Source organism: Epinephelus moara, chromosome 1 (assembly GCF_006386435.1).
Source record: "Epinephelus moara isolate mb chromosome 1, YSFRI_EMoa_1.0, whole genome shotgun sequence".
NCBI classification, from domain to species: Eukaryota; Metazoa; Chordata; class Actinopteri; order Perciformes; family Serranidae; genus Epinephelus; species Epinephelus moara.
In genome coordinates this window covers 49,391,660-49,403,923 of record NC_065506.1, presented here as the reverse complement: position 1 = coordinate 49,403,923, position 12,264 = coordinate 49,391,660, and the positions used below count along the sequence as shown (strand labels likewise).

Sequence of the window (12,264 nt, the reverse complement as noted above, 5' to 3'; positions counted from 1 at the left end):
TTCTCTTTCATTTTATAGTTGTAGTTTACTGATGTATGAACAGAGGTTACATAAAACCAGAGTGACCGTCCTCTACTGACCAATCAGACTGCAGGGTTTCTAGCTCCACCTTTTAGTACCAGATCTGTGTGCTAGGTACCCCAACAGAGGGGGGACCAAACATGGGGACGCTAAGGAACGCTTCTGTTGCTACCATCCACAACTTTACACTGTGGAGACAGAAACAATGTGACTGAACTGAACTGAACTGAACTGAACTGAACTGCTCGGTGGAAATGGGGCTTAAGGTACTCACAAGCAACATTGCTAACATTCTTGTGCCCAGAGTGCAACACTAATCCCCTGTAACTGAGAGGGATGTAGTCTTTGTAGGCTGACGGTGAAGTCGGTGTCACCCTGGTTCCCTCGTCAAAAAGCCAAAGAGAATGTTCCATTGGATTTTGGATTATTACAGAAAATAAACTCTGTGACAAAACAAAGGTTTGTGATCCTTCCAGGTTTGATTCATCAAGATAGTCTTCATAATGAAGATCACCAAGACTTCTTTTGAAGCCTAAATTCAGTCCCCAGAGGTCAAAAACTAACATTAGGCCGTAAGCAAACTACACCACAGTCACATGACTTAACCACCACCACAACGAGGCTGCAAAGTTGTGTTTGGCGTAATGATGTTCTGTAGTCTCATTTAGACACTTGTTAGTAACCGTCTTTTCTAAGACACACAAAAGTTTCTAAATTCACAGTGTGGTATTTACTGATGGGACAATATTTCAGACACTGGTGTTCTTCCAATTCATTAATTGTTTCGTTATTTAAAAGAAAAAAGCCAAACATCTCCGCTTTCAGCTCCACAAATATTCCTTTGTGAAGCCGTCACCTCATTCTCTGGGAAGTTAATCAATAACGATATAAACGTTAGCTGAGGCTCAGCTCAGGGTCAAATAAGCTCTGTGTCTGAACTGTGTTAATAAACTAACAGAGAATAAAAATACATGTTTTACAGGAACAATAAAATGGTGGCGTTTCCCTTTAAACTCCAACAACTAGAGGGATGATTAAGTCTGTTGGGCCGAGACTTCAGGACTGTTTGTGTCTGCTGTTGCTAGGCGATGACACGCTGACCCTCACACTTCCTGTTAATGTTTTGTAAGAAGGTGAAAGGTCAAGAGAGATTTCCAGTTCTCCTCAGAAATATGAAATAAACATAAAGTCATTGTTGATGGGTCAATATTAACTTTGGACGCTTTACAGAGTGTGTGTGTGTGTGTGTGTGTGTGTGTGTGAGTGTGTGTGTGTGTGTGTGTGTGTGTGTGTTACATAAGAGTCTCCGATGTGTTTGCTTTGTGATCCATATTCCTTATCTGCAGCCCCGGCCTCTCCCGCTGACACACCTGTTGGAACGTCCTGGTCCATAAATCAAACACACCTATCTGAAGTGTTTACAGCCTGCTGGATTCTGAGGCTCCGAATGTTAAAGTGATAGTTTGGAGTTTTTGAGGTGTGGTTGTGTGATGTGCTCATCTATAGACAGTGTGTTACCTTGAGTCGATGTCAGTCAGCACGTCCCCAGTTTGGAGAAGCAGGCTGGAGTCCAACATGGAGGCGAAGCAATGGCTGCTGTGGAGAGGGGGCAGCAATGAAATATATTTTAATCAACTAAAAAGAGTACACTATAGTGAGAGTATTTCCACCACTGTACCTTTCTATCAGACAGTCTGTTCTGTCGAGAGAGCCGCTAACGGCTTCAGTTATCTATCTGCGCTCTCGTCAAATCCACCAGACTCCATTAAGAAATACAGCAGCAGTCGACGAGCAGCTCCTGAGTTCACTGATGTTAATCACTGGTTTTCTCAGTGGAGTCTGGCTCTGAAGAGAGCGATATTATGGCTTCATTTACCTCTTAAAAATCATTGTCTGACATTCAGGTAAAGCAGTGAGAATACTCTAAATATAGCATTCAAACTGATACAGAAATTTTTTAGGCGGCTAAAGTACGTTTTGTTCCTGACCCCGTCCAAAGCAGTGCATCGCTGAGCTTTCATGTCGGACTCCAGCCTGTTTCTCCAAACTAGAGGCGAGCTGACTGACATCCAGTGTAGGTAACACACTGACTGTGGGTAAATACATCATACACCCCCACTTCTATCCCTTTAACAGACTGCAGCTTTTTAGAAATAAATCTAAAGAAGGGAAAACAAATGTTTGCACTGGGAGTAAATCTGTAGTTTGTTAGTTTAGGACAGTTTCTGAGATCGAATCTAAAACTGATGCGACTTTATTTCTCCTCTGGTGTTAACAGGAAAGTCTCCCTCTCTCTCACGTTTTATATGTGAGTGTTTAATTTGTGCAGAAAAGACCTAAACATACCATACAACCGTAAAAAGAGTGAAAAATCACAAAAAAAAAAATTTCTCAGCTGAAGTGTGTGAATATTAAAAAAAGATAAACTGTGATGGAGGCTGATGTAAACATATGATTACTGTAAATACTAGGATACAACACTAATCACTGCAATACAGTACAACACTGGTCAGATTTTAACGCAAATGACAATAAATTCCTTGAATCTCTGAATAAATTTAGTGCTGAAACAATCAGTCAATCAAGTTGTCGACTAAAGGACAGTTAGGAGGCTTTCACATCAGGGACGTGAGCCTGGATCTGAGTGCAGCTGACCACAAAGTCCAGTTTGTCTGATTAATGTGACAAAGTGTCCACGTGACAAAGTGGTCTCCAGGACGGTTCATAGGTTCTTAGTACAGGTGCAAATACTGGGATGGCAAAGGGATGGCACACCTTACTCTGCCTCTGATTGGCTTACCTTTACATTCCCTTACAGAGGGGTCTGCAACCCATGGCTCCGGAGTCGCATGCAGCTCTTTAGCCCCTCTTCAACGGCTCCCTGTGGCTTTGACCAAACATTGAAATGAACCACTGTTATTTTTGAACATTTTAATTTTCATTCATCATTGTTGTCAGCCTAAAGTGATTCTTACATTATCCAGTTGTAACAATGTGTAACCTATAAGCCTACAACAAATTTTTAAAAAAGTTTTAACATTTCGTCAACTAATCTGTGAGTCATAGCGATGTCGACGGCCTGTCGCCTTCTCTCTCTATTTTGCCGAACATCAAGAGCAGTGGATTGTCTTGAGTTTCCTTAGTAAAGCTAGCCGTGGATTTCAAAGCCAGACAGGGAAAGTCTTGGAGGAAAATATTGAATTTAATAGAGTTTAGACAGATTTGTTTACTTTGGCTGCAAGGCACCAAATATTCATAAATACGTAACAGCAGAGTCGCCTCCTAATGGTAAAACATATTAATGATTAGACCTATTTGTAATGTTGATACACTTAATAAGGTTGGGCTACCTTCATCATATGAAACACATATATTTTGTGGCTTTAGACAGATTTAAATCATCTTTTTTGGAACAAACATGGCTCTTCTGGTCGTAAAGGTCGCCTCTCTCCTAAACATAACCAGTCCAACTAACAAAGGCAACGAGAACTGGCCGGATTCACAGATTCACAAATTTGCACATGGTTTGCATAAAGTTTGAAGACCAACGGCACCAAATCACAGAAGTAGACTGCTTTTTAACACGAGTAAGAGTTGTGAGTAGAGCTGTGAAGGGATTTCTTATCTGACGGTCTCCTGTGAAATCTGTGTGCAGCAGGCGCCGACCTCACCCTCGAAAACTGCATGGCGATGGCTGATAAAGTAGGAAGGCAGGCGAGAGGGTCGATCTGGACACTTAACAACATAAATCAAAGTCGGCACAAAGCAAAGGTCGACTCTTTTGTAGGGGCTCGGCATCTTGTGATTGGCTCTCTTTTCAACTCTCCTGCTAATCTGTAGCAACAACGTCTCACGTAAGCCATCACTAAAATTAAGTGGGGAAAAAGTTGATAAATCGGTGTCGGTTATTGGTCAAATGAGTCGTTACAAATAGACATATCGAATATCTGCAAAAAAAAATCCATTATCATGCATCCCTAGTATGTAAACTTTATTATACAAGTATTTGTGAAGCAAATTTCAGTCACTTTTCCCAAACTGTCTGGGTTTATTAATTTTTCACAATCTCTCCAGACTTGGGGATGGCTAATCTTAAATTCCATGACTTTTCCAGATTTGATTATGTGAACCCTGCTTATAGCACCTATGCAGCCCAATCACTGAGAAAGTCTCAGTTTACATGTACGTGTTGATATAAGCAAAGCAAATGTGGGAGGGGGCAATCTCTGGACCTTTTGCTGCCGTATGTGAACATAAGAGAGAGCTGCAGAATCTGCTGAAGTGAAAAAGATGACGAGTGATGAAATAGTCGTTCTAACGGTCTGTCGTCTCCCTGCAGGTCGACTCAACATGGCGCTGGTGTCTGAGTTTCTGGGCCAACTGACACTGTCGTACGGAGGGGTGAGTCACATCACAGTCACACATGTGACATCACACAGGAAACAGTTCTGCACGACGACAACGATATCTACCAGAATTATTCTGTGGTCATTATTACAAAATGTAACCACCTCTAACGTCCTGTTTGCAACATCTGTGGACGCTGCTCAGGTTTGAATCTTTAGATTACACAACTGTACATCTGCACAGATTTTCATATCTTTACTGCTCTGAGAGGATCCACAGTGTTTTACTGCCCTCATAAAGCAGGTACAGGTGTGGTTCGCTCTCCACCCACCTGAATAATCAGAAACCTGATAAAGTGAAGACGAGACTGAAGACTGATCGATGAGTCGTTCAGACACAGCGCCTTGTAAAGGTTTTCGCCCCCCTCTGTATCCTCCCTATTCTGTTGTATTACAACCAGAAATTGAAATGCATTTTTGTTTGGATATTTCTGGAATGGACCTGAACATAAATTCAAAATTGGTAAAGTGAAATAAATTAAAAAAAAAGAATTTGAAAAAATAATAAACTGAAAAGTGGTGTGTGCATATCGATTCACCCCCTCTGCTGTGACGCCCCTAAATAAGACCTGGTGCTGCCAACTAGCTTCACAAGTCACATCACTAATTAAATAAAATCTACCTGTGTGCAGTCAGAGTGTCACATGATGTCAGTATATATACACCTGTTCTGAAATGAAGACGAAGGAGCTCTCCAAACAAGTCAGGGACAAAGGTCTGCATAGGGACAGATCAGGGTTGAGTTCTCGAAAATAAATGAAACTTTGAACACCTCACTGAGCACCATTAAATCCATTATTACAAAATGGTAAGAAGATCGTATCACAACAAACCTGCCAAGAGAGGGCCGCCCACCAAAACTCACAGACCAGACAGGAAGGGCATTAATCAGAGAGACGACAAAGGGAGGAGCTGGAGTATCTGTCCACAGGACACTTTGAGCTGTACACAAAAAAGCCATTGCTTAAAGAGATAAGAACATGAGGAGCTCGCCAAAAGGCGTGTGGAGACTTCTCAAACATAAAGAAGGTACTCTTGTCCTAGGGAACTAAAGCTGGACTTTCTGGCCACTCGTCCACCTACGACTGGGGGTGGGAATCACCAGAGGACCCAGGATATGATTCTTAGATACACTGCGATTTATCACCTTTTTATCCAACTGCAAATTATTTCTCCAAAGGAAAACTTTGTCAGCTTCAGTTTTACCTCCTAAAGTTTTCAGTCTGTTCATCGACTTTAATCATTTTTTATTGCAGCTTAATGTGACACAGAGCAGACAGACTGACCAACAGCATCATAACACCTGTCAGAAGTGTTGCATACACCTGACAGACTGAACTGTGGGCAGATTCTACGCCCTCTGAGAGGACAGATTAAGACCTGAGACAAAAACTTCACATACAGGTGTCCTGCTGACTGACTGACAACGCCCATGTTGAAGCACCATGTGCGGCAGCCTCGGCCATCAGTGTGTGAATGTGTGAATGTGACTCGTAGTATAAAAGCCAGAAGACTGGAAAAACAATTTACAAGTCAAAGAACAGAAATTACAAACCTACTCTTTCATGTGTCACTCAGCCAAACACAAACCTGCTGTACATGTTGCCATGACGACAGCAGTATCAGTGTGAGACAGCTATTTGATGGCGGGTCTGACTGCACCACCTCGTCTCCAATCAATGACATTAGACCCCCTCCATCAGAGACCCTCATGTTGTTTTGAGCTGCAGCGGACTGTGAGGTAACTCGTCTCTCTCTGTCCACTGCAGGAAGCCGAACCCAAATTCCCCACCGTGGTGCCGGTACGAGACTTTGACCCGGCCAAAGACGCCGCCAGGATTGAGACGGCCATCAAAACTAAAGGTGAGAGGGTCCAACAGCTCACCTCGCCTGCTGCCTGGAAGTTTCCACACATTTCTCAGAGTTATGTAACTGTGGTCTGCCTGTTCCATCACAAATAACTGGGTGGACGTCAGCCACAAACGAAGGGTTACATGAGATCAGAGTCTGGATCGCTGCTCTCAGGAACTACTGCACAGTCTGCAGAGACAAACCTGAGGCTTCAACCTGTAGGCAACTTTCTCGGGTCATCAAGGCAAATCGTTCTGGTTTCACCCTGAATGTGTCGTTACAAGGAAAGTGTTTCCTATCATTACCTCCTCCATGAAGGGTACGTCTTTGGTACAGTGTGTCTGTCAGCGGTTTAAGAGAAAAGTGTTTGCCTGGTTTTTCATTAAACATGGTGGAAAGGTGAACCACGGGCCGAGGAAGAAGCCCTTACACACTGACGTGGATCCAAATCAGGGGGTGGATACGCTGTTGACACTGTGTGATGGAGCATCTGGCCTGGCAGAGATCTGTGCTCTCCAAGTTTCCTTCCTGTTACTATTTGATTTTTTAAATCATGATTGTTTTCATATTTCTACAGCTTTCTACACCTGACTGCAGAATTAGCGCCACCTGCTGTTCATCTTGATGAACTGAGGTGAATTTTCTGAATATTCTGTTAAAATGTGCTACATTTGGGTGGAAATTCAACTACTGAGTCCTGATCACGAGGCCGTGACACGCAACATATTCCTGCATATTCTCCAGAGGATGAACCCTTCAGATTTTAATGACTGCTTCACCTGTTAGATTTCTGTAGTTATCGTGGTGACTCTCACTCCTGCAGTGTTTCAGCCTGACGTCTGACTCCATCCAGTTACAAGCAGATATCAGATTACTGCCTGCCGTCTGTCCATGTGTGAGCTGTTCTAACTGCATGTTTTCTGGTCAGATTGGAAACTGACGACAGTTGTTGGAATTCATCTGCAGATCTCTGCTGAGGGAGTTAAACCTGTGAGGCTGAACGTACACTTCAGGTCCTCTCTGTTTGTGTGGAGAGTTGCAGGGTTTTCCGACTCAGCTTCCTGTGTGTGTGTGTGAGCTGCAGTAAAAACAGGACGTCCCTCAACAGACTCAAGATTTTCCATCGTCATGTTTTTCTGAAGCTGAAACAAAGACACAGAGACAGCTGCTGATGATCAGAGGATCAGCGCAGTTTAACACACAGAAGTTAAATATGAACACAGACAGATGTTGGAGCAGAGTTCAGACGACGAAGTGTTTCACCAGCTCATAAACAGCTGACAGTATTTAGTCACATTACTGACAACATGAGGGCTTTGATTTCATCCGTTACTTTATGAAACAGCAAACATGGAGGCTGTGGAGAAGTGAAAAGCCAAAACATCTGCTCAGTGGTGCACTCAGGCTGTCAGAGATGCAGGGGCAGAAAATAAGGGCACCAGCTCACAGAAAGATTTTTAACATGCATCATGCATCAGTCACCATCTCTGTGAACCTCCTCCTGCTCTCACTGCCAGGTTAGCACGAGCTAACACTGCAGCAGCAGCTAACATCCGACACCGACACTGACAGGTCGACTCTGTTGTTAAAGCAGTTCAGAGAAGGTGGAGAGAGGACAGCGGTGGAGGAAATATTCAGATCCTTTACTGCAGTAAAAGTACTGATATCACACTGTGAGAGGACTTCATTACGAGGGAAAGACAGACAAAATACTTAAGGAAAGTTTTATCAGTAAAATGTAATCCAAGTATCAAATGTAAAGTACTCACTGAGGGAGTATGATGTTATCACCACGGTTGTAGCTCCTCTGAATATTCTCTGGGAATTCTGGGCTTTAAGCAACAATTAAAAACTTATGTTGGATATTTTAAAGGTGGACTGCAGCAATTTTTGTCTCAGAATGTTTAATCTTGACAAAAATTCAGCATTTCTCCACCAGAATCTTGTTTGTCTGGTCTGAATATATTCCACTGGACTCTCTCTTAAAGTTGAACGTACTGACAACAAATAAATCTGCGTGTTGCAGGTGTGGACGAACAGACCGTCATCGACATCCTGACCAGACGTAGCTACGAGCAGCGCAGAGAGATCGCCTTCGAATATGAACGCCTCGCCAAGAAGGTTTAAAATGTTTCTGCTTTAGTAAACAAAGTCACGACCTTTGACCTGTCGGTAGATGATATCACTTTGCTTCAGAGACGAAACTATCCTGCTGCTTCCTGCTTTAGTGTCAGATGATTGTTTCCAGTGTTTTTTAAGAGACGTTTGGTTTGTGCGCCTCTGTCTCTTTTCCAGGATCTGATCACAGCCCTGAAGGGGGCGCTGTCCGGCTCTCTGGAGGCTCTGATGTTGGGTCTGATGAAGAGCACCTCTCAGTACGACGCCTCTGAGCTCAGAGCCTCCATGAAGGTCAGAGTCACCACTGCAAAACGAGCACTTTTACTTTTGATGAAAAACATCAGACGGCTCTGACAGAATCATTTTTATATGTAACTGATGTTAATGTGTAAAATGAGGAGTCTTACCTGCTGGTTTGTGTGTTTCCAGGGACTGGGAACAGACGAGGAGACACTCATAGAGATCGTCTGCTCCAGAAACAACGAGGAACTGGTGGAGATCAAGAAGGTTTACAAAGAGAGTACGTCTGGAAATCTTCTTCCTCTAATACTCACTGAAGAATAAAGAATAGAAGAATTAAATCCTCAGTAACATTTCAATGTAAAAGTTTATTCTGCAGGATGTTGGTTACTGTTTGTGAACATGCTCACCAGTGAAACTGAAAGTCAAAGCTGACCCCAGATTCACTCGTTTGGCGTTTTCTCTCACTGCATCAAAAGTCCCGTTTTAGTCTAACAGAGATCCATTTTCTCTCATGTCATGTAAACGTACTGAGTGACCCTGAACAGTGTTAACTAGCTCATCTTCAGACGGAGTGCACACACTTTGGTAACAGAGAGAACAGAACTCATTAGATGGCGCCGGCGTCACCTGTACCTTCATATTTATTTATTTACAGGATTAACCAATGATAATAATTATTAATCTGATAATTCCATCAATAAATGACTCTCGTGTACCAGTATCACAGTATATATATTAATATCACAATATGATATTATACACATCATGATGGAAGATGTTATCCACATCTCCCACCTCCACTGACAAAGTGACTCAGTTAGTAAAGCTAAAGTTAGCATGCTAACAATTAATGTGGGCAGCCCTAGCATAAACTGATACAGGCGCTGTTTGAAAACTGCTGGACATTACTAGCATGTTAGCTAGCTGACATTTGCTGGATAGTATCAAGAACAAACATCTAGCTGGTTAGCTTCTGTGGCTAACATTAGCTACGTCATAGATGATATTTACCTCACTGTTGTTATGCCTAGTTCAAATCTTTTATTTCTGTGTGCAGTGTTTAAGAAGGAGCTGGACAAAGACGTAGCAGGAGACACATCAGGAGACTTCGCCAAACTCCTGCTGGCTCTGGTTCAGGTAGGTTCACGTTAGCTCAAATGCTAACTGCTAAACATACATGTGCTGTTATCTTTCTTTAATTATCTCTTTGGGCCGTGGGTAACTGTGACAGCATTTGGATTAAATAATCAGCAGATTCATCTATGATGAAAAATAATAGTAATTTGATTCAACGTCTTTCTACAGTTTAAAACTTTACATTTTTTGATTACCCACGCATACTTTCTCTCACGTAAGATTGTCAGTGCAGGACTTTTACTTGTATCAGATTACTTTCACAGTTTGGTATTAGCACTTTTGCTGCAGTAAAAAAATTGAATACTTCCTCCGTCAGTGGTGGAAGCAGCAGAGCTCTGCCAGTCTGCTGCTAAACAACAGCTTTACTGTTTTTAACACTGACATGTTTGTTGATCTCCAGACGAAGAGAGACGAGCCGTCTAATGTGGTCGACTACGAGAAGATTGACGAGGACGCCAGAGTGAGTCGAACCATGCAGATATTTACACAAAGTTTTTCTTTCAACACTTTAAAAGATGTGTGATCTCTGAATGAGCTGTTCTCCTGGGTGTGAATCTGTTCAGTGTGATATCGTTGTTTAACGAGGAATCCATTAACTGATAAATCAAATGCTCAGAGATCCCTCAGTGTTCCTTCATACCTCCGCTCCGAGCAGTGACTTTAAACCGCCGTCTGTCCTCCTGTGTGAACCTTTCAGTGTCTGTATGAAGCCGGCGTGAAGAGGAAGGGGACTGATGTGGCGACCTGGATCTCCATCATGGCTCAGAGGAGCGTCCCCCACCTGCAGAAAGGTGAACCACACACACACACACACACACACACAACATTAAATACCGACGACATGTGTGACCAGCTCGTTGTTTTGCACGTCACAAGTCTCAAGTCTTTGTTTTCAAGTTAAAAAGGCAAGTTCAGATTCCTAAAGTTTGAGTTTCGAGTCTTAGCCGAGTCATAATGCACTTGTCACTAAATGTACAGTCATTTTAACGACAGAATTTAAATATGTCATAGAAGGAAACTTTTCAGTATCAATACACTTTTCATAACACTGTGTGTGTTTCATGTTTTACATGTTGTCTCTGTGCATGTGTTTGTGTTTGGTCAGTGTTTGACAGGTATAAGAGCTACAGCCCGTACGACATGAAGGAGAGCATCAGGAAGGAGGTGAAGGGAGATCTGGAGAAATCCTTCCTCACTCTGGGTAACAAACACACACCAGCACCAGGCGTCTTACTCCTTTGTGACATCGAGCTCCACTGTTCTGCAAAAACTATTAGAAACACATCAGTGAGCTGCAGACAGGAAGTCAGAGAGCACTGACAGATTAGGCTCGTTGGAGATGAGCCAGGCCTGCGCAGATTAGATCACCAGCGTCACCGCACAATGCATGCTGGTTAGTTTTGAGTCTGACTTCATCCTGACTTGCTCTGATGTCGTACAAAAGTGGACAGTGATGATGAGGTGAGAGCGAGGCGGCCGCAGTTTGTAGAGCTGCTGCTCTCCAGCGACTGCAGCACCCAGGGCATGATGGGAAACACCTGGCTCTCACCTGATCTAACAGCTGATTGGTTCAGATGTCGACTCAACAAGATGTTTTTCATTTTAGTTGAATTTCAGAGATTAAGACTGTATTTGTCTGATTTGAAGGTTTATTGTGTGACAGAAAACATGTGTGTGACTGATGGTGAAGTTTATTAATCACAGACTAAATACATTCATCATAAACTACACAGAGTCTACTGTGTATTAATATTGGACTGTTTTAGTTATTGAGGTGTTTAACATCACAGAGACTGGTGTTCAGTGAAATGTGAGGATTCTTAAAATAAGTCAGACACAGTGTGTTCAGCCTGTGTAGCTGAGGCCACAGGTCAAACTGATGCTGACTCACAGCAGAGTTCATGAACCATCAACATAAACTACAGATCGCCTGTAAAACATTTTAATAAATTAATCTTTCATAATTAAAACAACTGGAGACTGAAAACAAACTGATATATGGGTCTGATAATATTTTAATAATCAACATCATATCGGACAGGATGTGAGTGTTTCTGTGACTTCCTGTACGGACTGAAGGCTGCTGGAAACTGTCCGACCTGACAGCAGCTCTTTATCACGGCCTCCTGCTGCAGCCACCTGCTCTCGTCCACTTGCAGGCGCAGTTCATCTCCAATGAGCCTATAGACACAATAGTGGGTGTGGTTACATGATGGCTTCTCATTATGAAATCATCATGAATTAAAGTCTTTCCAGGTAGTTTACATGAGAAATATTCATTCTGAATGAGGGTTTACACGGAGATCAGTTTAATCGCCTTTATTCAGGTGCGCGCAAGGTTTGGGGCAGGGAAGGTTTCTGATTGGATAGGGGGCGGGGCGGATGTTATGTGTTTACGTTTAACGGAAGAAAACACTGTAGTCCTCGCTCCGGATAACAAGATGCTTGACGACGCCGTTCTTAGTGCCTTTTCCAGGCTTGTTTTGCT

The 12,264-nt window shown here is 42.8% G+C and overlaps 1 protein-coding gene across 1 annotated transcript in view; it reads left to right on the top strand.

Annotated features, from left to right (window-relative positions):
• Positions 1-12,264, top strand: part of LOC126388957 (annexin A2-like) — a 17,762-nt gene that overhangs the window by 1,526 nt on the left and 3,972 nt on the right. The window contains exons 2-10 of the mRNA XM_050042400.1: positions 4,361-4,422; positions 6,197-6,290; positions 8,305-8,399; positions 8,574-8,687; positions 8,826-8,916; positions 9,697-9,776; positions 10,177-10,236; positions 10,474-10,567; positions 10,882-10,977. Coding sequence (XP_049898357.1) covers positions 4,372-4,422; positions 6,197-6,290; positions 8,305-8,399; positions 8,574-8,687; positions 8,826-8,916; positions 9,697-9,776; positions 10,177-10,236; positions 10,474-10,567; positions 10,882-10,977 — 775 coding nt within the window. The 5' untranslated portion in view covers positions 4,361-4,371. The remainder of the gene's footprint in view (positions 1-4,360; positions 4,423-6,196; positions 6,291-8,304; positions 8,400-8,573; positions 8,688-8,825; positions 8,917-9,696; positions 9,777-10,176; positions 10,237-10,473; positions 10,568-10,881; positions 10,978-12,264) is intronic.